The sequence below is a fragment of the Dasypus novemcinctus genome, chromosome X (assembly GCF_030445035.2).
Source record: "Dasypus novemcinctus isolate mDasNov1 chromosome X, mDasNov1.1.hap2, whole genome shotgun sequence".
Classification (NCBI taxonomy): Eukaryota; Metazoa; Chordata; class Mammalia; order Cingulata; family Dasypodidae; genus Dasypus; species Dasypus novemcinctus.
In genome coordinates, this window is record NC_080704.1 from 24,821,354 (window position 1) to 24,846,500 (window position 25,147).

General features: G+C 39.8%; 1 protein-coding gene across 2 annotated transcripts in view; it reads left to right on the top strand.

The window, feature by feature from the left end:
- The first annotated feature begins 1,018 nt into the window (after positions 1-1,018).
- Positions 1,019-25,147, top strand: part of PHEX (phosphate regulating endopeptidase X-linked) — a 241,879-nt gene continuing 217,750 nt past the window's right edge. The window contains exons 1-3 of one of the 2 annotated variants that reach the window (XM_004450363.4): positions 1,019-1,214; positions 8,454-8,522; positions 14,213-14,374. In XM_004450363.4, coding sequence (XP_004450420.1) covers positions 1,097-1,214; positions 8,454-8,522; positions 14,213-14,374 — 349 coding nt within the window. In that variant the 5' untranslated portion in view covers positions 1,019-1,096. Of the gene's footprint in view, positions 1,215-8,453; positions 8,523-10,512; positions 10,588-14,212; positions 14,375-25,147 lie in introns of those variants that run through there. The other variant, XM_071213373.1, reaches the window with a different exon arrangement.

Here is a 25,147-nt window from a genome sequence, read left to right on the forward strand (position 1 = left end):
CTTATGAAGAAAGCAGATTTTCATAGTTTAAATATCTGTGATAATCAAAGAGACCAAAGAAATGAAAGATAGTTGTTAATCAGTCTTTCCAATGAAACTGATTGCCTTTAAATCCATCTTGGGAAGTCAGGTGAAATGGATGCTTTAGGTAAACACAAAACCATACTTACCAATGTCTGCTTGAGTGGGATGGAGGATCAAATATGTGGGTGCACTTTTCAACAAAACATGCAAGGGGAAAAAATTTTGATCGTATCTTTTGTGGTTACTAATAAGCACAGTCCATATTCTTAACTGTCCTTTACACAATTCTTAGTGCCACAGAGAGGAAGTGCTTTTTTCTGTTTCCTTAAGAAAGTTCCAGTCCAAAACATCAGCCTCTGTAGGTTGTCTTAATTGCTACTTTTCATTGCACTTGACTATGACTCTGATTTTTGGCACATGCTATCATACACAAAGTTCCTAAAATAAAGTGCTACAGGATATCCCAGAGACTCTTAGAAGGCTTTAAAAAGGGACTCACACACTGAAAGAATACCTTTGAGGCAGGCAATTCAGGCAAGTCGAATGATTATTGCAAAAGAGTTATGTGATTAATTGAGATCTTTGAGTGGGGTCAGGAGAATCTTTGCCACCTAACCTATCACGTTCTGGGGGAATTTGATGAGAATCCAGTTCTGATCAAGACCATTGTTTTCTTCTCCCCAAGTGACTATACATTTAAATAGCTAAAACATCTGTTCAGCAACATACTAAAACATGTCCGCTCGGAACGCCTGAGAGAAGAGCCTGCCAAGCAGTCAGTTGAGAGGGACTTCGCTGAAGGAGAACACCGAGATAAAGCAACCACTGTTTGTTTTGTCTAGTCAGGGGGAAAGCCAAGGCAACCAATATTTTGGGTTTCTTTTATTTCATTTGTGAAGAATTATTTGAGAAAGGGTGGTGAGGGGGGATTTCCTGACGAAAGAATTTTTTAAACTGTTCGTTAGTAGGAGAACAAGAGAACCTTGGATGTCAGCGCCTAAAAGGCTCTTGAGACCAGCCACCACACCACGAAGAGTGATTTTCTTCTAGAGAGCCATCAACTTGCCTTCTGATGGAAGCAGAAACGGGGACCAAAGGAGAGACTGGCAAGACGACCGAAAGAGGCACACGAATCGCCTTGGTGGTGTTTATAGTTGGCAGCCTGGTGCTGGGCACTGTCCTCCTTTTAGGTAAGTGACAGCGCTGGAGACCGGGAGAACTTGGGTTTTTGTGATGAGGTTTTGCTGTGTTTTATTTGAGCAAACCTTGTCAAAACACGGGTGTACGGCTGCCTGTTTATGTTAGAAGGTGGTGCATCCTTAGTTTCTGTGGGACTTGCAAGTGAAAAAGGAGGCTTTTCTCTAGGAGGCTAAACAAATGAGCATACCCAAGTACCAGGTGTATACCCCAGAACCAGAAAGTGAACTGGGTATAAAGTGGCTTTGTTAGTGGCTGGTGGATTCTGTTGTACCAGGCAAAAATCTGTATGCATTACCTTTAGCAAAGTGAGCATTTATGAATTCCCAGTCAGATTCTTTTTTTAAAATAATTTTTTAATTTTTAAAGAAGCTTTAGATTACATAAATGTTACATAAAAAATATAAGGGCTTCCCATATGTTCCCCTCCCTCCCCACCCCATACTTTACCACATTAACAACATACTTCATTAGTATGGTACATTTGTTACAAATGATGGACCTATATTGAAGCATGGCTACTAACCATGGACTATAGTTTACATTATAGTTTACACTTTGTTCTGCATAATTTTGTTAAGTTATGACGAAATATACAATGGCCTGTATCCCTCACTGCAGATTCTTTTTTATTTATCTTAGGAGGAAAGACTTGACTTAGCATTGGGATCGAAACCCATGGTGGGATTCCTTTTACATTTGATCTTTATTAACCTTTGCCTGAAGGAATCATGAAATTGAATTCACAAACTACAAATCGGTGCTTTAAAGTGCACCTTTAATGATATTGGTTGATTCCTTTATAATGCAGATGCTGGTGGGAGGGAAGTTTAACTTTACCTCTCTATTAGATTTACAAATTAATGTGAAGGAAAACAGGTTTCTCTTCCAAGATTTGAAAGGTATTGTGATTAAATTATTTTAAGGACTCTTGATGAGAATGACGTACCCAGAGAGTACATATGATGATAAAAGCTTATTCCTGTGAAAAAGTATAAAATATATTGGGAAGGGGTGAGGGAATCTCTAAAAGTTTAGGCATGTTGAACCCTTGACTATTACCATTAAAAATTTTTTTTTCCTATGACCCATACTATTTCATTAACTTGAAAGTTACGCACAGATAAACTCAGGAGATTTTAGGTGCATCTTGCAATGATAACAAAGCCTGGAAACATTCCTTGGCATCTACAGGATGCAGGCGGCCATGTTGCTTTTGGCAGGCAAAACCTAGTAATTACATTTTAAAAGAGTTAGGGTTGTGTGGTTGAAAATTCTGCTAAAATGAGCAAACCATCTTTCCATGTTTTCTGTGGCTGGAGATTTAGGAAATTAGACATGTTTACTGCTTTCTGGTAAAGCTAAACCTCCCACTCCTGCAACTGAATTTGTGCCTCATGAAAACTGATGGGAGTTTCGGGTTTAGACAAGTGCCCTGTCCTGAAATTCCAAACTGGAAGGAAAATTATATGGGCATGCCAAGAGAGATATAGACCATGTAAGAAGTGACTACAAAGTTAGATTGTTCTGGTAAAACTTGATTTATGGACACTGAAATTTGAATTTCATGTAATTTTCACAAGTCATGAAAATTATCTTCTTCTTTTGACTTTTCTCAACCATTTAAAAATGCAAAAAACCATCTTTAGCCTGTGGGCCATACAAAAACAGGAAGTGGGCTGGACCCCTGCTTTTGATCTGTGGAATACTCTTGTGCATTCTGAAGGCTTTCTACTGGGTCTAGAGAAATCTAAAACAAGAAACCAAACTGCTCTTTAATTTTCTGTTAAACCTCTAACCAGTAAAAAGCAACATTTTAATTTTTCCTATTGAAATATTTTCTTTATTGTCTCTATTTCAGTTATGTAAACCTTCATATTTTCTGGGCTTGTTGATCCTTATTTATTTGCTGGATCTTAAAATGATTCCCCTCCTGCATGGATATAATGATCCTCCTCGAGGGATCTGGTCTGTGTTCCAAATAACTTAAATTAAACCTTCCCTCTACTGACCATCAGATAAAGGGCACCTGATTTTAGTTCTGCTCCCTTGGTGGTTTTGGGTCAAGATTTCTTTTCCATGAAAGGAATAAGTCCATTTCATTAGCTTTTTTTTTAAATTAATTTTTTAATCGTATTTTTTGAAGATACATTGATCACAAAAAATGTTACATTAAAAAAATATAAAAGGTTCCCATATACGCCCCCCCCCACTCCTCCCACATCAACAACCTCTTTCATCATTGTGGCACATTCATTGCATTTGGTGAATACATTTTGGACCACTGCTGTACCACATGGATAATAGTTTGCATTGTAGTTTACACTCTCCCCCAGTCCATTCAGTGGGTTATGGCAGGATATATAATATCCAGCATCTGTCCCTGCAGTATCATTTAGGACAACTCTAAGTCCAGAAAATGCCCCCACATCACATCTTTTCTTCCCTCTCCCTGCCCTAAGCAAGTCCCATGGCCACTTTCTCTACATCACTGCTACAATTTCTTCCATTACTACTACCAATCACTAACTGGTGATGCAACTAGAAAAAGTCCTTGAATAAAAGGTGGAAATGGTAAAGACAAATGAGTTTTATATGGCTAAGAGTCTTCAAAAAGAGTCGGGAGATCATCAGAGGGGTCACACTTACACACACCTCAGCAAGATCCCAGAGACAGCCAAAGTAGATACAACCCCAGGTACTGGTGCGCCAGAGGGCTATGGAGACACACAGATTCTATGGTCATGGCAGATGGCTCTGGAGTTCAGTGCCTTGTCAGTGGGCCCTACTTTGGCATTTGTGTTCCTAAGTGTGATGGCATTGGACTCAGATGTGACCTTTCTACACATGCCACTTCTGTCACTTTTACTGAACCTGTAGTTGGTGCTGGGGTTGGTGTATACTCGGGAGACTTCAATCTCTGGACTGGTCATGTGCCAGCTGGGCCCTGAGCCTCAGCAGAGTTGCAACACCTACTCTCCGGGTTGTTGGACTTACCAAGGTCAGCTAACAGGGAGGTGAGGATAGTCAACCATCACACCAGGAAACTGAGAAGTACCTACAACTATAAGCAGGAGAATCGCATCCATCAACCATGTGGAATCTAAGTCCCCTTTCAATATAGAGGTTGAGTGGACATCACCATCCCAGGGTCCACAGGATGGAGGAATAAAATATGGATTAGAGTGGACTTACTGGTATTCATTGGCTTTTTTTTATTTTAATTTTTTATTTTTTTGTCTTTATTTTTTAATGTTACATTCAAAAAACACGAGGTCCCCATATACCCCTCACCACCCTCCCCCCACTCCTCCCCCCATAACAACAATCTCCTCCATCATCATGAGACATTCATTGCATCTGGTGAATACATCTCTGAGCACCACTACGCCCCATGGTCAATGGTTCACATCATAGCCCACACTCTCCCCCAGTCCACCCAGTGGGCCATGGGAGGACATACAATATCCTCTAACTGTCCCTGCAGCACCACCCCGGACAACTCCAAGTCCCAAAAATGCCCCCACATCTCATCTCTTCCTCCCACTCCCTACCCCCAGCAGCCACCATGGCCATTTTCTCCACACCAATGCCACATTTTCTTCGATTACTAATCACAGTAGTTCATGAATAGAATATCACTAAGTCCACTCTAATTCATACTCTATTCCTCCATCCTGTGGACCGTGGAATGGTTGTGTCCACTCCACATCTATATCAAGAGGGGGTTAGATTCCACATGGATGCTGGATGCAATTCTCCTGCTTTCAGTTGTAGGCACTCTTGGCTCCCTGGTGTGGTGGTTGACCTTCTTCACCTCCATGTTAGCTGAGTGGGGTAAGTCCAATTAACCAGAGTGTAGGAGTTGCAAGTCTTTTGAGGCTCAGGGCCTGGCTATCACATGGTCAATCCAGAGATTCAGGTCCCCATCAAATAGGGAAACGGACTTGGCCCAATGGATAGGGCGTCTGCCTATCACATGGGAGGTCCAAGATTCAAACCCCAGGCCTCCTGACCCGTGTGATGAGCTGGTCCATACGCAGTGCTGAAGAGCGCAAGGAGTGCCCTGCCATGCAGGGGTGTCCTCCGCGTAGGGGAGCCTCATGTGCAAGGAGTGCACCCCGTAAGGAGAGCTGCCCAGCGTGAAAGAAAATGCAGCCTGCCCAGGAATGGTGCCGCACACATGGAGAGCTGACACAACAAGATGATGCAACAAAAAGAAACACAGATTCCTGTGCCGCTGATAAGGATAGAACACACAGCGAATGGACAGAGAGAGTAGACAACCGGGGGGGGGGCGGGGGGGGGAGAAGGGGGAGAAATAAATAAAAAATAAATCTTTAAAAAAAATAAATCAAATATGACTATCAAGAGGGAATTGCCCAGTATCATAAAAATGAAATAATTATTCTTTAAAATAAAGTTTCTTGTTCCATTATAAAAAAAAATAACACAAGGTAAACATATAAAAGTGGACTGAAGGAAAGAATTCTCCCATGGGTTCTACCAGCCAGTCATATTGGAATATTCCATCCTAATCTTTATATTATATACATGTATTTTACCTACCTTTTTTTTTTGCTTTTGAAAAAAAACAAAACCCACCTTAATGCCAAGATGCATCTTTTTTTAAAAGATGGGCCTGAGATGTTCCATAGGCATTTTTCTGGAATCTTTAATGTCACAGGTAAAAAGGCTGTTTGGAGGATGGCAGCAGAGAAAAGAACAAAGGAAAAAGGCTCCTCTTAAAATGTGGGCTAATACATAATGAAAGTCGCCACACTTGCAAGTGATCTACAGGTACTCTATCTTTAGCAGAAACAGAGGCGCCGCCAAGTTTTCTGACCCTGCTTCCCTGCTGAGGATGCTCCCAAAGACCTTGTCCCCATTCACCCCCCTCCCCCGTGTCCTTCTCTCTGTGGCCACATCTCCAAAAGGCTCCTTCTTTTGCCCACAGAGAAAGCAATAAAGGGTTCTCCATGATTTCCTTGGCTACTAAAAATGTTTCAAATCTAAACTCATATCTGCTAATGCCCAGGCTGCTAGCAATTGACACATTGGTGCTACCTGGAGTTCACGACTAGGGCACCCTTCTGTACTTCTGCAGAATCCATTTAGATACTGCTGCCAGCCAGATGGGGAAAGTAAGCCACTGGTGAGAAGCTACTTCAGCTGCAGTTCTGTTTGTTCTTTTTGTTTGGGGAGTAGGTGGGGGCTTGGACCACCAAGCTGCATATCTCTGGTAGCTATGCTGGGCCTGGTGGGGGGAGATTGTGTGGGGGTAGAGGGTGGGCAGATACTGACTCTGCTGCTACTTGGCTGAGTTATATTCAGTGTATTTTTTACACACCCCCCCCTCCTTTTTTGGCCATATGTGTATGGATGGTTTAAATAAACTCCAGAACTCTAAACATCATACATGTTGCTTTCTCTTTCTATTCCGGATTAGCTCTAAATCGCATAGTTTTCTAAGCTTCAATTTTCCTATCTCTAAAGCGGGGATGTAGTTATAAACATAGAGAATGAAATTATGAGACTTAACCCACAGATAACTGGAGATGGAAGACTTGAGAGACCATCTAGTGAGGGTTTATCCAACTTGAGGTGCATCAGCATGCCCTGTAGGGCTCGTTAAAACGCACCTGGCTGGGTCCTACCTTCTGATTCTGGTCTAGGGTGGGCTCAAGGATTTGCAGCTCTAACAGGCTCCCAGGTGATGTTGTTACTTCTGCTCCATGAACCACACTCTGAGAACCCCTCCTCTCCTTGTATCCACTTATTTTACACATACGAGAACTGAGTTTCCAAGCAGCCAAGAGTCTTACTAAGGACACTTAGCTAGAATGTGATTGTATGACACTGGGCTGACCAGACTTCCAAATACTACTCAGAATTAACTGATATCAAATGTCTTGCATTTGTGTTATTTTTTTATGGCTCTTGTAATTTCTTGAAATTTGCAACTCTGAAAAATTAGTGTTTATAAATTTACCCATTGTTATTGAAATTGTGACATTAAATTATCCAGATTACATATAATCTCAACAATTTGGAAAAGTTTTCTAGAAATTACATGGTAATATAAATGTATATAAATAAATTAAAATTTTGTCTTACACTTGAAAATTCCAAATGTTTAAAAAAGAAAATATCTGGAAGTAAATAATATTTTAAAGCTATTTTGACATAGTATAGTTAGAACAATTGGAAATCTCTAATACCCATCCAATTTACTTGAATCTGGACCCAATATAGGAAGGTGAATAAACATACAGAAAGTTTTTACTTTAACAATGTATTTAAATTTGCTATATTTGATGACATTTTTCTTTAGGATTCATAAGTTTAGGATTAAATAAATGTAGTTCCTAGTTTAGAACAAACACTACATCCTTAGAGGTTTAAATATTCACATTAACTGATGCAAGTATTCATTTGAACCAACATGAATTTTTTTACTGTATACACTAATTTTATTTTATTGATGAATTCTTAAATTTAATCTAAAGATGTTTTAAATACAAAGAACTTGTCATCACAGTTCACTCAAAACAGATTTACACATAATACAAATCAAAGACAACATGAATGCTTTACCCTAAAAATTTCTGGATAATCTAATCTGGATACCAACACAGGCTTTTGGGAGCAAACACTTCTGCAGGCTGAATTAAGCCAGACACTTCCTCTTCACCTTCAATGTCTTCCTTCTTTGTTCCCTGGAGACTGATCTCTGCCTCATAGAAGGTCAGGCATGAGCAGTAATGCCAGTCTGAGTCTCTATCTGTCAGGACCACCACAAAGAACGTTGGCTGCTTCCTCTCTCTGGACAACTGCCACCCGGCAGGCTGACAAAACAATTCAGTTCCCTGTGGAAAAGGTGTATCATCCCAATATTTCTGTGGAAATCTCTGGATTATTTTCCCTAGACCTTCTCCTGACCAGAACTTGAAAGTTGTATCAGAGAAGTTATTCGTCTGGCTTCTCGTGGTCATAGCTGACCACGATGAAGTAGTCGGCCAGCCCGGCCAAGGTCGCCGCCACCCTCGCCGCCACCGGGGAGGGCTCAGCATTGTCCCTGCAGCAACAGTAGCGACGGCGCGGCACTTCAGTCATGTCTGACAACCGCAGTGCGCTCTCCTTGCATTTGTGTTTGATGGTGGGTTACCTGATGGTCGTCTGCTACAAGCCAGTCATTTATTCATTTTGGTCTTTTTTTTTTTTTTTTCCAGTGAGCCAAGGTTTCTTAAGCTTCCAAGCCAAACAGGAGTACTGCTTGATTCCAGAATGCGTTGAAGCTGGTAAGTCACAGTTTTCCAGCCTGTGTCCAGTTAAGGGACCTTGGGGCCTGGAAGAGAAAATAGGTGGTACTTTTAATATTATGTTTGCTTCAGGTTTACCAAGCACTGAATACATTTCTGATGAAAATTTCAATTTACTTTCAAGTCGTGCTCTGTAGGTTTCCTTGCAAAAAAAACAAACAAAAAACCCAAAAAACAGCTGTGATATGGAAATCAGGAAGAGGCTTGGAAGGCTGAATGTCCTTTCTTGAGACTTGAAGACAGAGGCCATCGGCCTTCCTCTTGCCTCCCCTGAGTACAGCTTCCTATTTCTCTTAAGCTGGCCTTTTTGGATTTTCGGTTGAGTGGGTCTGGCCTGTCTGCCTCTCAACAGGGAGCCTTTGTAAATCAATGCTTCCACCAGCATTTGGAACCCCTGTGGATCTTCATATGCCTTCTGCTCCACACTACAAGGCAAACATCTCGAGGCCACGTGTCAGCACCACGGTGAAGATAAATGTGTAAAGTTGCCTTAGTTGCCCATAAGTCAGGGCTGGGATTTCGATTGTAAAGACCCAGACTCCAGGCCCACCCTCCTGCCCCACTATCCTTTAAGTGAGCGGTGACAGTGTGTTTAAGTGTATTTTCCTGAGGAAAAGTCATCAGACAAGTTGAGCATGTGGCCAGTCACTTTCCTCTTGGCCTTAAGAGACAAGATTAATGAGTTAATTCACCAAGTATGTATTGCACACCAGGCCCTGAGTTTTTGGAAATACAGCAGTGGACCAGAATATCCAGGTAGGGGAAGAAAAACAATAGATAAACACATGAGGCAATAAATGAATAAGAAAAATACCAGGTAGTGGTGCATGTTATGTAGAAAACTAAAATAAAATAAAATGATAGCTAAGTGATGGTGGTTAGACTGGAAAGTCTGAGGACATGATATTCAAGGTGACCCTGAATGATGAGGAGGGACCTGCTGTGTGAAGACTGGGGAAAGGGCTTTCCAGGTGGAGGGAGCAGCTGCTGCAAAGGTCCCATAGAGGCATGAGCTTGGAGGACCTGAGAACCCTCTGAAGTCAGTGCTATTGCCAGCCACACTTACAGATAAGGAAATGTAGCCTTCTAGAGGCTAAATACCTTGCCCAGTGTCACAGCCTGAGTTTGTGGCAGAGCTGGGCGTCGAGTCCATGTCTCCCTCCTGAGTCTGAGCTGTCATGTTCTGCACAGTCACTACCTCTCAATCTTTTCCTTGGTGCCATCGAGCCATGTGGATTAACTGATTAACTTTCTTTGGTGCTGGTGCCTTGCTCTTTCTTCATAACCATGCAGACCCACTAGAGTTTCCTTACTGAACGACTTCTTCAGTTTCTTGAGATCTTCACTGGAAGGGGGGACCCTCTGGAATGATTTGGGAGTTCCCAGGCCCTTTTCCCATCCCCAGCTTGAGCAGTTGACCTTGGGTTTTCTCCAGTAGAGAGGATGATATAGAGGGGCACCAGCTGGGAAAATCAGAGGACTGGTTTTCGACTTCACGACACTCTGTGCTTTTGCTGTCGCAGGACTCTGCAGATGTGTGAAATAAAAGAAATTTGAACCGTACATTTTCAATTTGAGCTTAGACAGCCTGTTGTGTAGAGGGCCACTTACTTTGTGAGTTGTGTTTCTTATCACGAACCGTAATAACGCAAGGGGAATGCCTACAGAATGCCATTTGATCATGTCACATCCTGCCAGCTAGTGGGCTTTGCCGGGCCGTCCGGTTTTTAATTTTCACGTTGGCAGACGGCTAATGTTGACATATGCTGCTTTTTCTCTCTCGAGTAGAAAGCTCACCGAGCTACATCCCCCTCGGGTGTAACGCCAGTCTCCGTATGCCCCGGAGTCTGCAGAGCTGCTGAGAACCGCTGCCCGAGGAAGGGCTTAAACGCGCGGGGGCGTGGCGCGCGGGGGCGTGGCGCGCGGGGGCGTGGCGCGCGGGGGCGTGGCGCGCGGGGGCGTGGCGCGCGGGGGCGTGGCGCGCGGGGGCGTGGCGCGCGGGGGCGTCCGAGAACCCCGAGGCAGCTGACAGGAAATTCACTAGGCAAGTGTTTGTATCTGCGGGAACCGTGGTGGCCTGAGGTGCCTTTTCTCTATTTCCTCCTGTCCTCGTCCGTATTTCAAAGTAAGAGTTGGAGCAAGACTACAAAGAAACAAGGAAGGGGCAGGCCGAGGAGCGGGGGGGGGGTAAGGGCCGACTGCAGGCAGCCCCAGTGAGCTGGCCTCTGGCCAGCCACGGGATCCTGGGCTGGTGACGTAATCATCCTAAACCTTAGTTTCCCCAGTCGTAAAACACGAAGAACAGTTTTTATTTCTCATACTAGTTGCTAGTTGGTAGTAGTCATCCAGGCCCACCATATTTGATCCTTAATTCCAAACCCGGCCCGCATCGAACTCAGCGGCAAAACCCGGTATTAAGTGATGTGAGGCTGTTTAGACTTTAGTTCTTCTACTTAAAAGAGAATATGCATTTTTTCCCCTACGGAAATATTAATGTGCTTGCTTCAGGGATGCCACTCCAGACATTCCTGGGGGCATTATATAATCTATGGCATTTGTACTATATTATTTTCTTTTCAAAAATTTGAAAAAGAATGAGTACTGGCATACACTTGGCCTCAAGGGTTTCAGGTGAGTGGTCGTGGAATTGTAGAAGCAAACATTTGTATGTGTTGGGGTTGCCAGATTTAGCTAAATAAATCCATACATAAATACAGACTGCTTAGTTAAATTTGAATTGCAGATAGAAATGGCAACTTTTGGGTTTTTGGGCAACTTTGTGGTTGTGTAAGTATGTCCCATGCAATATTTGGTACCTCCTTAAATGAAGGTATCTGAAATTCAAATTTAACTGGATGTCCTGCATTTTATTTGGCAATCCTATTTATATGGCAATGTGTCCCACACTGTTTGAAGCACTTTACCCATAATTTACTCATATACTATCCTATGGGGTACTATTATCCCTATTTTACAGATGAGGAAACTAAGGCCCAGAGAAGTTAGGTAACCTGCCTTGGGTTATGTAGTTATTGTGTGCTGTTGGTGGTATTCAAACCCAGGTTGTGTATGGCCAGAGTTTGTGATGATGCTCTACTGCCTGAAAAGGCTTAGCATGGTTCCTGGAAGAAACAAAACTCTCAATGTCAGTGATATTATTATTAATATTACAGTCCTCTCCCTTGAGCTCTGCTTAAACGTAAGAACTCAAGGTTTAAGAGGGATATGGAGGAATACCTCTGCCACATAAACACTAGTTAGAGACTGCAGAATAATTGACCTTCTTTATAAGCAATGACTTGAGAAAGCCCACAGCCTGGCCTTTCACAGGTTTCCTTCATCATCACATTTCTTTTATTAAAACAAGGCTCTCTGGGTTTTCTCCGTGAAGCTGAGTTAGGGGGAAAGGAGTTTTGGTGTCTTTTGACGACGACGGTCCCTTGCAATTTCAAGTCACAGTTGTCCTGCAGAAAATGCAGCCCTGTGCCTAGCTGTGAATCACCGATGATGAATTGGGAGACCAAAGCTCCAGTCCTCTCACGCCGCAGGCTTGTTTCCAAATTCACTGGTAATGATGTATTCCACCACTTTGTGTCAGGGCCCAGGTCAGAGCTGATCTTGTAGTTTTTCTAGGTACCTGCAAGAATACTGAGGAGGGGGAGAGGACACATTTGAGGGTTGGGGGCGGGGGAGGTTTGGGAAAGAGGCCAGAAAGCAGTGCACTTTTATGAATAAAAATGAGCGAGGGGGCTCCCCTTTGAGACTGTAAATGTTGTGTAGGACTGAAACTTGTATGATCCGTGTCCCTGAGGTGTCACATAGTAAATTCATTCTGTATCAGCACAGCCAAAGTAACTATAAATACAAACCAGAAAGGTTTTGTGTGTCCTTGCACACTTCCATATTAAATGTTAATGATAAAATAGCAGTAAGTAAAAATGTAATTCGAGACAATTGTTATACTCAAGTATTAAGCAGACTGGAAATTTGTCAAATGTCTAAATCAATGTTTTTGCTTTGGTATTTGGGAGAATGGGTTTGAAAATGGTGGGGATTTTGAAAGTCTTACAGAAATCAGTACATTTGTATATTATTAATTTCATCCAGGACAAAAAGGTGTTTAAATTTTAGTAGAGATATATACTTTCCAACCTGGAGGAATCAAGTGTGTAGCCAAACTGTAAGGTACATACCTAAATTCTTACAGATTGTACTTTTCCTGCAGTTCATTCATATTTAGCTGGAAACTCATTGGCTTTTCATTACTTCAAATAGAAATGTATTTTGGCATTAATTAAAATATGAAAATTGCTCAGAATGTCATCTTTCCAATGCCATTAAAATATTGGCTGCCTCTTTTATCAATTGGTACATATCTTTGTGCTAGGCAGCAGTTGTATGACAGAAGAGAGTTGGAGTTCAATATTAGGAATTTTGGAACCTTCTCATTTTGTGATGAAAGTTTTTTTAAAAAGCCTACGTACAGATTTTCTACCTATGGACTATCTTCCATATCAAATTGTGTATGGGCTTATGGAAAAGGTAAAACAGTAAACTGGTCTGTTGTGTCTTTCTGTTAACTTATGCAAATGCTCAGTTCTGCCTCTAGACCTGGACATGAGGGCCCTGCTTTGGCCTGCCTCTTGCCATGTCTCTTGCTGAGTCAAGGAGCCTGTGAGCCTAGGCTGGCAGCCCTTCCATTCTATAACCCAGAATTCCCTGCCTGGTGGCCTCAAGCCTCCTTCCAGAGCCTGTGTGGTTCTCTTCCAGAGGCTCATTTCTCTAAGGGCTGTATTGAATGTCAAGGACCTCAAGAATTCCACAAGCAAATGTGGCCTTCCAGGTCTTTAAGAAGGTGTATTGTAAATATACCTTTTAAATATTTAGATAAATGATGTGTAGGCCTCTGTTCCAATTAGCCTTTGCTGTGAAACAAACTACCTCAAATCTCAAAGGCCTGGAAAGGAATGATTTAATATATCACATGATTCTGTGGGTTGGGTGGGTGGTACCTCTGTTCATTTTGTCAGGGTTTGTTCATGCAGCTGCTTTCAGCTGGCGGGTTGCCATGATGGCCTCAGTCACATGTCTGGCAGATGGGGCTGGCTTGGTTCTTCTCTGTGGGGCCTCTTGTGCTCCGAGAAGCTTCTTTAATGGGCAGGCTCACAGCTCCATTCTAAGGGAATTAAAATGGAAGGCCTCTTAAGGCCTAAGCTTTGAAACTCATACAAAGTCACTTCTGCCCCATTCTGTGAGTCAAAGTGAGTCACAAGGCCAGCCCAGATTCAGGTAGCGGAAATAGATCCCACTGCTCATTGGGAGGAGTGGCAAAGTCCCTTCGCAGAAAGACAAGCAGGATGGAAGGAATAGTTGCGCTCATCTTTGCAAACCATCTACCACAGGCTCCATTTGTATCCTTGTCCCATTCTCTACAGCTGTTTGAGGCGAGCCTGCAAAAACCAGTAATAATAAGACCACCACGTTTTTACCCACTCACTCTGAGTGCAGTAATTTAATATCATGAAGTTGATTCAGAGAGTAATTTGAGGGGAAATATAAAAGGCAAGGCTTGGGAATTGGTTGATGTGAAATTGCTGTTTAAGTTGGAAAAGAGTAGTGTACAGCATTCGGTGGTTGTTATTAATCTTGGGATTTTCCTTTTTAAATAGCTGCTGTCATCTTGAGTAAAGTAAATCTGTCTGTGGATCCTTGTGACGATTTCTTTCGGTATGCTTGTGATGGCTGGATACACAATAATCCAATTCCTGAAGATATGCCAAGCTATGGAGTTTATCCTTGGCTGAGACATAATGTTGACCTCAAGTTGAAGGGTAAGTCTTTTCAGGGGTTTGGTGATGCACTTTACAGACAGCAGTACTGGAAAAGAAAAACATAGTTTGGGGCTCAAAGCATGAATGTTCACTTTCTAACTCTAGTGAATTAATTTCTAAGAATTTTTTAAATGGAAGATTTCAAGAAAAGTTTGTGAAATTCCAACCCCCTAGTTCTCAGTGCCATGCTAGCATAAGTTATGTTCATGTTTGATGATAGTAAATTCTGCTGAATGAAGGATAAATTACTTGCATTTGATTGAGGTTGGGAGCAAAGAAATAGTTAATAAAATTATGTTATATCGTTTTACTTAGTTGTCTGTTGTATTCTGAGTATAGACTTCATCTCTTGCTCTTTGTGTCCCGAATTTTCAAGGCTTACAAAATATACTTAACACCTCATTGTCTTTTGACATCACATTTGAGAACTCTGGATGACCTCGTGTTTGTCATATTGTTCCTGTTAACTTCTAAGTTGCATCTGGAAGACTCTTTTCCCCTATGACCTCTCTACCAATGACCAGCTCATACACAAATACTCATAAGTGCACGTGCGCATACATACTCACACACACACCCCAAAAGTTGGAAATTTCTGTTCTAGAGGATCTGCTTTTTGCCTTGGATCTAGTTTTTATGCTGAGTTGTTGAAGAAATCCAATTCAGGAGGGAAGCAGGAAGAGTTCAGGTCCAGGCAAGATAATTGTTTTGAAAAGGCAAAAATAGTTTTTTGTTTTTTGCTTCCTACCAATTGTGAGTTATGCCATGTATCTTCTACTCAGTAACCCCTCCAAAGGAGTTCTGAAAAGTTACAAGAATTGTCATTTTTCTTTATTCTCTAGTCCCATTTTCCCAAGTTTTTTTTTAAATGAAAATTAAGTTTGTATCAATTTTTATACATTTTATAACAGGTGCAACTACTGGCAAAATAATCAAATACTTATTGTCAGTTGCAAAGAAAATATGCTTATATGTCACAAGTAGTTATAAATCACATGGGTTTATATTTTCTACTAGGAGACCCAAACTTATTCAGTCTTGGTAAATTACCAATGAGAGTTTACAAGAATGTCAGTTTTCTCATAGTCCAACAGGCAGGATCCCCAAAACGGTAGAACCATAAATAAGACCTTGAAGAATGAATTTGCTAATACTTATTTCCCTGTAGAATATTAACTTACATTGGCCCTTTGTCTACCATTCTTGTCCATTTCCTGTTTCCTTCCTCTGGCTGCTTTTCTTCCTGTTTAGACAGATGTTTATATACATACACACACACATACTCATACACATAATCATGCCTGCAGAAATACCACTGAAGGAAAAGAAAAAGACAAGGATTCCAGATAGATGCTTCTTTTATATTTTTTAAATTTATTTTTTTAAAGGTTTCTTATTTATTTATTTCTCTCCCTTCTCTGCCCCCCCCGTCTGTTCTTTGTGTCCACTTGGTGTGTGTTCTTCTGTGTCTGCTTTTATACTTGTCAGTGACATCCAGAATCTGTGTCTCATTTTGTCGTGTCATCTCGCTACGTCAGCTCTCCGTGTGTGTGGTGCCATTCCTGGGCAGGCTGCACTTTTTTCGCACTGGGTAGCTGTCCTCACAGGGTGCACTCCTTGTGTGTGGGGCTCCCCTACACGGGAGACACCCCTATGTGGCATGGCACTCCTTGCACGAATCAGCACTGCGCATGGGCCAGCTCCACACAGGTCAAGGAGGCCTGGGATTTGAACCGTGGACCTCCCATGTGGTAGGCGGATGCCCTATACGTTGGGCCAAATCTGCTTCCCTAGGTGCTTCTTTTATATTAGTTATAGTCTGAAGATTTCTATCTTCAGAGTATGAAGGTGTTAGAATAATTTTAAAAACTTTCTGGGGATGTCTTAATATAAATTTAAAAATCAGTATTGATGTGCTTTGTTTGAGGAGGATACTGTATATGAGTTCCTTCAAAATTCATAGAAACAAGAGTAAATTGTTTAGAGCAGTGCAGGTTTTTTTTGGTTGTTGTTGGTTTGCTCCCTTTTAAAAATGGAACATTTATTTCCAAGGTCAATTGGGAAAATAAAAAAAGAGCAATATTAACATGTAAAAAGTAGAAAAGCACCCATAAATCCACCCTTAGAAATAACTGCTAATAATGCAGTTGGGTATACATTGTTACAGATTTTTTTTCATGTATTCATACCCATATAGTTTAAAAAATTAGCTGACATTATGTACACTATTCTGTAACCTGCTTTAACAAAATTTTACATTTCTTATAGAAAAGTTTTATGTTAGATATCTTTGCTTATTATAAATAACATTGTAATAAATATTCTTGTATACACATCTTTGTGTACTTACCTAAAACATCTTTAGCATAAATTCCAGAAATGAAATTGTTCGGTTGAAAGAATACTCACAATTTAATTTTGGATGCTTATAGTCAAATTGCCCTTTAGAAAGTTAATTTCTAGATTTTTATATATTCTGTTGACTTTTGAAATGATAACTTTTCTTTATAAACTGTTTTTGTGTGTGTTGTGTGTGGTATAAAGTAGTGGTTGGCAAACTGTGGCTCATGGTCCAAATCCAGACTTCTGCCTATTTTTGTAAATAAAGTTTTTTTGGAATACACTCACATCCATTTGTTTCTGCATTATCAATTGCTGCTTTTGTGCTACAATGGCAGCATCTAATAGTTAGATGGAGACTATTTAGTCCACGAAGCCTAAAGTATTTACTATCGTATCCTTAATGGAAAAAAATTTGCCAACCTCTGATCCCTGATGTAAAGTTAAAGTTTGCTATGTTTATATTGGTTTGATTATAATTGTCTTATTATTTAATAGCTTTTTGGTGGCTTCTTTTGTGTTTTTTTTGATAGTTAATTATAAAGTTAGGAAAGAATTATGTTCTTGCCTCTTCCTTGCCTTTTTCTTGTCTTACTGTATTGGCTAGTGCCTTCAGAACAGTGTTGAATAATAGCAATGATAGCGGATATACTATTCTTATTTCTAGCTTGCATGGAAATGCTGATAGTATTTCCCCTCTGTAATATATTTTCTCTTTGTTTCAGATAGGTATTTTTAATTGTGTTCTGTTATTTCTAGTTTGCAAAAAGGGGTTGCTCAAGAAAGTCTTTTTCACCATCTGCCAAAAGAATCAGAGAGTCTCTTTTAAAAAATTTCTCTAGATCTCCTCATGCTAACCTAACTAACCATATAATATTGAAATAAGTCCTACCTATAAGTGATTTATTTTAAGACATTGCTTGAATCGAGTAAGCTAATATATCATTTCCTACTTTTGCATCTATATTTATCATTGATTGCTAGGTTTGTCAATTTCTGTTACCAGGATTGTGCTGGTTTTATGAAACAAAATGGGAGGCTTCCCATATATTTCTATGCTCCGAGAAACATACAGCTAAATAAATCCTGAGTCACAATTCTGTCATTCTGTGACAAGCACTAAAGGAGGAATTCATGAAGTGATCATGGAGTTCTTCAAGTGTCAGGAGAGCAAATGGAGAAATAGTTTTTCTTTTTAAAATTAGTATCACCTTGTACTTACATATTTGAAATACAGACATTTTAGTTGTTTCTTTCAATTTTTTATTTTGATATACTTTCAAACCTACAAAAAAGTTGAAAGAATGACACAAGCAACTTTCATGTACCCTTTACTCACATTCTCCAGTCGTTAACATTTTGCTATATTTGCTTTACATTATCCTGTCGTTCTCTATAAATGGTTAGATATTCTTTTATTCTGCTTATATCTATAAATATATAGATATATCTAATGAGAAAATAATATCTATAAATGTGTATATATATATATATATATATATATAGATTTTTTCTGAACTCCTTGCAAGTATGTTGCAGATGATGAGATTTTTTTTTTCCTAAGGAGATACCAGGGATTGAACCCAGGATCTCATACAGGGTTCATTTGAGCAGGCCCTCAGCCACAGAGCTACATCTGCTTCCCAATGAGAGTTGTTTTTTTTTTTTTTTTGTATCTTTTTAGGAGGTACTGGGGATCAAACCTGGGACCTCATACATGGGAAGTAGGCACTCAACCACTTGAGCTACATCCACTCCCCTAGATATCCTTAAAGTGCATAGGTAGCGCTTTAGGAATGTCAGATGTGCTGACAATCCTCTTTCTTTTTTTTAAAAACACTAGAACTTAAATTCTCTCTCTCTCTCTCTCTCTATTCTATATCTTTCTTGTTATTTGTCTGTCCGCACATCCATCTAACCATTCATCTATTCATCATTCCATCCTGGTAACACAAGCTCATTGTAAACCAACTATAAAGGAACAGCTAGAAGAAACATATTCATATCCCACCACCCAGAGATGACAACTTTTAAAATACAAATATACATATAAAATTATATATATGTATCAAAAAGGATCATATGATATATTCTGTTTTATAATATACTCTTTTTACTTGACATGCCAACATCTTTTCATGTCATTAAAAATATATCTGTACCATTATTTGCCATGACTGCTTTGTATGGGTATACTATACTTTAATCAGTTCCTATTTGGCCATGTAAGTTATTTCTAGATTTTTTCCCTTGTTGTAAGCCACTCACAGCATGCATTTTGAAGCCATAAGAGCTGGATTTAAATCCTGGTTCCCTTTCACTTACCCTCTGTGTTACCTTGGTCAGTTACTGATTTCACATAGCTCAGTTTTCTTACCTTTAATATGGAGATAACAATACCCATCTCATAGGTTTTTTAAAAAATTTAAACTTTTTATTATACAACTCAAAATTTTCCATTTTAACCACATTCAAGTATACAATTCAGTAGTATTATATTAACAATATTGTGCTACCATCAGTGATATCCATTACACCTGCTTTTTCATCACCTCAAACAGAAACTCTTTACCCATTAAGCTCTACCTCCCTCTTCTCACCCTTTTCTCCCCAGCCCCTGGTCACCTGTGAACTACTATTTTCTCTATGAAGTTTGCTTCTCCTACATATTTCATATACGTGAGAGCATACAATATTTGTCTTTGGTCATCCTTATTTCACTCAACATGATGTCTTCAAATTTCACCACGTTGTAACATGCATCAGAACTTCATTCCTTTTTATGGCTGAATAATAGCAATGATAGTGGGTGTATCCATTGAGTGTATATATCCCATTTTGTTCATCCATTCATCAGCTGGTGGACACTTGGGTGCTTCCACCTTTTGGCTACTGTGAATAAAGCTGCTATAAACATTGGTATAGAAATAACTGTTTGACTCCATGCTTTCATTTCTTTTGGGTATATACCAAGCTGTCACAGGGTTTTTGTGAAGACTAAGAGAGATGACCTATATGAATTCCCAATCTAGTTCCTGGCACTTGGCAGGCCTTCAATAAATGTTTGTTCTTTGCTCCTCCATTTTCACTCTGTAGTTCTAAGGTTCATGAAGTAACATCTATCAAATGATTTAAGTTTTATTTTGGTCTTATCCTTTGTAAATATCATGTGCTTTCAAAAAGATTGAATACTATCTAGATATTTTGTCCTCACCCTTGTTAAAAGAGAGAACATCCAAAAATAAAACCGAATACTACCAATCAAAAGAATACCATTTTCTTATGACTGATAGGGAACACACTGTACGGCTGTCCAATTTGAGAAATAAAATGGATTTGATAGACTTGGCTGATGAAAAATCGCCCTCTATTCAAGTCAGCAACCTGGCTTTGTGAGTTTTTTCTTTAAATGGCATGCATATAAGGCTAAGGTTTCTACTTGGAAAATAAAATTATTCCTTGTTCTCTCCAAGAAATCGTTTTTTTTTAAAGAAGCCTTATTGTCTTCATGTGTTTGTCTTAAAATTCGTGTCCTACAACCCCTCCCCAAAATTTGTCTTCATGTGACCATGAAGGTGACAGAGCCTGGATGGCTTATCAACAAGTACATGAAAATGTAGCAGAATTTACACTTAAGAAATTTGGGACAATGAGTGAGATGGAATATTTTTGTCAAACAGAAGACAGATGACACAGGGTAGACTCAGATCATCTTTATCATAGACTAGGAGTCTAGGCCAATATTTTGTAAAGAAATGCAGTCTTTATTATTTTAAAACACAAACAACACCAGTAGAAAAAGAAGATAAAGTAGGGACCATGTATTAATGAGCAGATAAAGGTGATTATGATGCATAGATGAGTTATATTTGGAAGTGCCTGCTGGCTGAGATTCAAAGGGTTCTCATAATTAAATAACTCCCCTCTATAAATTGTTTTTCTTGTAACTGCTCCTAGCCAAATCATCTTTTGCAGAACTTAAGTTGAAAACAGAGCGCTGAAAACTTAAGTTCAGATTCTGAAGTCATTTGATACTTAGGAAGCACAGATTATTGCAGACATAGTGAATTGTGCCATTTTCTTCATACTGTGTGCCTAGTATAATGATTTGCTAAAATGAGCTTTGATTCCATTAAGTTCTTTGAAACAAATGATGCCAGACTTGTAAAAATAGGGACATGGTGGGGAGGTTCTAAGGACCAATTATCCATTGTGAAGGGGTTTTATTCCCAGGGAAACCCAGATCCTGTTTTTCAAACACAGGGTACACAGTAGATGCTTTAGAAATGTTGATTCTCTTGCCAAATAAAAATGGTAACTTTATTGATAAGAAAAGTTTTAACAGTCTTATTAAGCATTCTTAAGGTAAAAACACTGTGATTTGTTTTTCCGGAAGTCACAACATGCTTGTAAAATGAAGGAGCTGATGCTGAGAGAGGCAGCCTGGGGGTAAAAACAGCAGGTTAAGATTTTTGTACAGGTTGCCAATTTTTATTGTCAGTCCTTAGGCATGATCCTAAATCCTGTAAGGTCTTGATAATCTAATTGGTCAGGCAACACACTCATTAGGGGGACGTGGGATTTTTGAAATCATTCATACGTGAGAAGAAATGGGAATTGTTGAAAATAAGAAAAAGTGTCATGTTAGGATGCTCTAGATTTTCTCTAGATGCCACTGAAAAAAAAACTTCCACCAATTTCCCTTTCTTATCTCTTTTCTTTCCCTTATCCCTAGGTGACACTTAGTTTGGAGTTTACGGTTTCCCCCAAGAGGGCTGTAGATAGAATTCATAGACTTGGGTGGAAAAAATACATCTTTATTTTCATGAACTTCTGATAGAACTTTAACATCATCTTTAATTATGAATGTAGACAACAGACCCCACTAATATTAGCAGTGCCTATTAAATGTTACCAATAGGAATCATAGTTATTTTACTACCATATTACAGATGTGGCAGATATTTTGAAATATTATCTACATCCATCACTACTTCAAAGTTTTAGTAGTTGTTAGACCCAATGCTATATCTTGTTGCTTAATGAAGTAATGAAGTAGAACATGTATTGTGATATCACATGCGAAAAAACTGTTTAACTGTATTTTGGGATAACTGGTTTCCTTTGTAAAACTATGTTTTGTTTTGTTTTTAGTTTTGTGCACTTATAAACTTGATCCTGAGAATAGTCCTTTGATTTCAGCAGACTGTCTGAGGAATTTACCACCCACAAAAGATTAAGAACCCCCACATGTGTAAGAATTGCTGGGGAAGGCCTCAAAAACTATAGTTTTATTTAGTTCCAGCCTTTTGGTAGATTCTTACTTAATTGTTTTGAGTGAAGTTGGAGGTTACACTGCCTGATGGGTCCATTCATCCCCAAACCTTTGGGTAATGAGCGTATTACCTGCAGTTAGTATGTGATCATAAGAATATTAGATGAAACCTGAGATTTGTATTCAGAGATTTGTGCCAGTGCCAACCCTTGAACTGATTAAGTGCAGGCCTTTTGGGATTACCTATGCCATGAAGTAAATATATTTATAGATGAAATTACCAAGTATTCCCCTGTGCCTGTTAGGAAAGCACAGAGTTAAAGGTCAGCTCCCAACTAGAGATGATACAGCTTTTGCTGTGATATAAAAATATTTACAAATAGTGAAAATGATTGGATCTAGTAATATACAGAGTTAGAGTCTTGAATCATAATTATACACTAAGTGGTGTGTGGAAGAACTTATCTCATCTTGAAGACATGGACTCTTGGTTGAACTTGGAAGAACAGGGATGGGGAGAGTAAATGTGGAGATGCTGTGAGTGAAGTTCCAAAAAGACAGAATAAATATAGCCTGGCCTTGTTGAAGGAATGAACAGGGCTATGGGTAAGAGATGACAGGCGCGAGATGGGCAGATGAAGGATGTGGAAATCCATTTGCGAGGTTTTTGACTTGCAGCAAGTTTCTGAGAAGTGGAATGACAGCCTGAAAATGCTAAGCATAGAAATGACTGAAAGGGAAAGAGTGGAAAGCCAGAGGAGTGAGCAGTTTTGTAGCGTAAATTTTCTAACACATTATAAGAAGTTTCCTTAAGTTACATTGAATGCAGTAGGATGAAAGAAACAATTACTTTAGAAGATTGTCAACTAAATATAGGCTTTGGACTAACTATAAGTTCTTTGGCATGTCTATGCCACAGAATATGTGCATCCTGAGAAAGACATAAAAATACCCACAGTGACACTTCGGGATCTGCCCACACCTAGGCCCCATTTTACATGGTTGGCGTGTAGAAATGTATTTTATCTTGCAGTTGTTCTGGGGGGTCACAGATTTTTGAAAAACCACTTCCTGAAAGAGGATGACTGGATAGGGAAGAAAAACCCTAGTTGGCTTTCCTGGCAGCAATTTGGAGGTGCACCCACGTGAGCTTTGGTGGTAAGGATTCCTGAAGCTCCTCCAAGTACCCACATGTTCCTGCCCTTGGTTGCCAGAGGAGAAATAACAAGCCGAGCTGAGATATAGGAGGTTTGCAAGGACTTCCAAGGGTCATCCAGAGTTCACAGCAGAATCACATGACTCAGATTTCCTGGACCTTGAAACCTGTGCCTTAAAGAAATGGGTGAATTACTTACCTTGACAATCTTCTTATTTGGCCAAGGGCAAAACTGAGACATTAGAACAATCAAAAAGTTGGTTGTACGCAGAAATGAACAGTAGAACTGAGTTTAAAGCAGGGGTTCTTAACAAAGGATCTGTGAGCTTGAATTTAAATGAAAAAAAAAAAAAACAACAAACCTACATTCTTGTGGGAACGTGTTGGTGCGAGTGTGCAAAATTGATTAAATAATGCGCAGTATAGTGTGGACTTAGTAAGGGGTCCGTGGTTTTCACCTGACTGGTAAAGGGGTCCGTGGAATAAAAACGGTTAAGAACCCCTGGTTTAAAGTTTCATTCTTACCTTTTCAAACCTCTTGATTAGATGGCTTCGGCTGAGTTCTCACCCTCAATTCTGAGAATCATTCAATTGAGACTTTAAGGTTTGGATGGGTCAAGCATATTTACAAAATGGCAAAATCCCCATTTCTCTTATTTCCTACTAATTACTGTGAAATGAGCCTTTAACACAGTCCGAAAAAAAGGCTAAGTGTGCATCACACAAGAACGAGCCATTGGGTCAGGCACTTTCTAGAGATTGCCTATTTAATAATACCCATGGTTACCATTTATTGAACTCTATAAACTGAGTTCCTACTAGGTATGAAGGTAAGAAACCAGCCCTACAAGATATAACATTTATCTGCATTTTGCAGATGAGGGCACAGAGGCATGGAGCAATTCAGCAACTAGCTCAAGGTCACTCAACTGATAGATGATGGAGCCAGGGTTAGAATTCAGGTTGTTTGACCCTTAGCACCCTGATAATACCCTGAAAACTAGGAAGTGGTATTACCCCATTTTACAGCTGTGAAAACTGAGGCTTGGGGAGGTTAAGTAATTTGCTTATGTTCACCCAACTTGTGACATATGAAGGTATCTTCTAGAGCAGTTCCATTCTGTAGAAATATGAATGTCACAGATACATTAATTATATGTATCTTAATAGCCACATTAAAAAGGTAAAAACAGGTGGAATTAAATATTTTCTCTAACCCAACCAATCCAAAATATATCATTTCAACATGTAAGCAATGTTAAAAACCTATTGAGATATTTTACATTCTTTTTCTCCTATATAATCTTTGGAATCTGGTGGGTAATTGGCACCTGCAACACATCTCTATTTGGACTAGCCACATCTTAAGGACTCAAGAGCCCTATGTGGCTGCTGGCTTCTGTAGCAGACAGGACAGTTCTAGAGCAGTTGTTCTCAACCCTACATGCACATTAGAATTCTTGGGGAGCTTAAGAAAAACACAGATGCGTGGGTCCCATTCTCCGAGATTCTGCTGTAATTGGTCTGGGTTGTGGTCTGGGTTTTGGGAGTTTTAAAAATCTGCCCCCCCTTCAGATGTTTCTAATGTGCAGCCAAGTTTGAGAACATATTTAAGGGTGATGCGTGAACTACCTGAGTAGAGAATTGTAGCCACTGTTCATTGGAGAAGGCTGTGTGAGTTTTCTGAAATGAGAACATTCAAAATAACCACTCTGGCTGTATAGTTTCCTGGTTGATGTTTAAGTATGGCAAGCAATGACCTGACTAATTGATTAATTTCTCTCAATTTGCAGTCCCCAACATTTTGGTTAAGTCCTTAAATTAATGTAAGAAAAAGAGATTCCTGCCCCTCCCATCCCCCCTTCTACACATTGGTCAGGAGAGACACCAGTGAAAGTAAAATACAATGTAAAATTCTATTCTTTTAATCAAGGTCAAAGGTGTTGATGTCAGTCTGGAATCACTGGGCTGTGGAGAAGAGAAAGTTGGGGTTTGAAAGCTG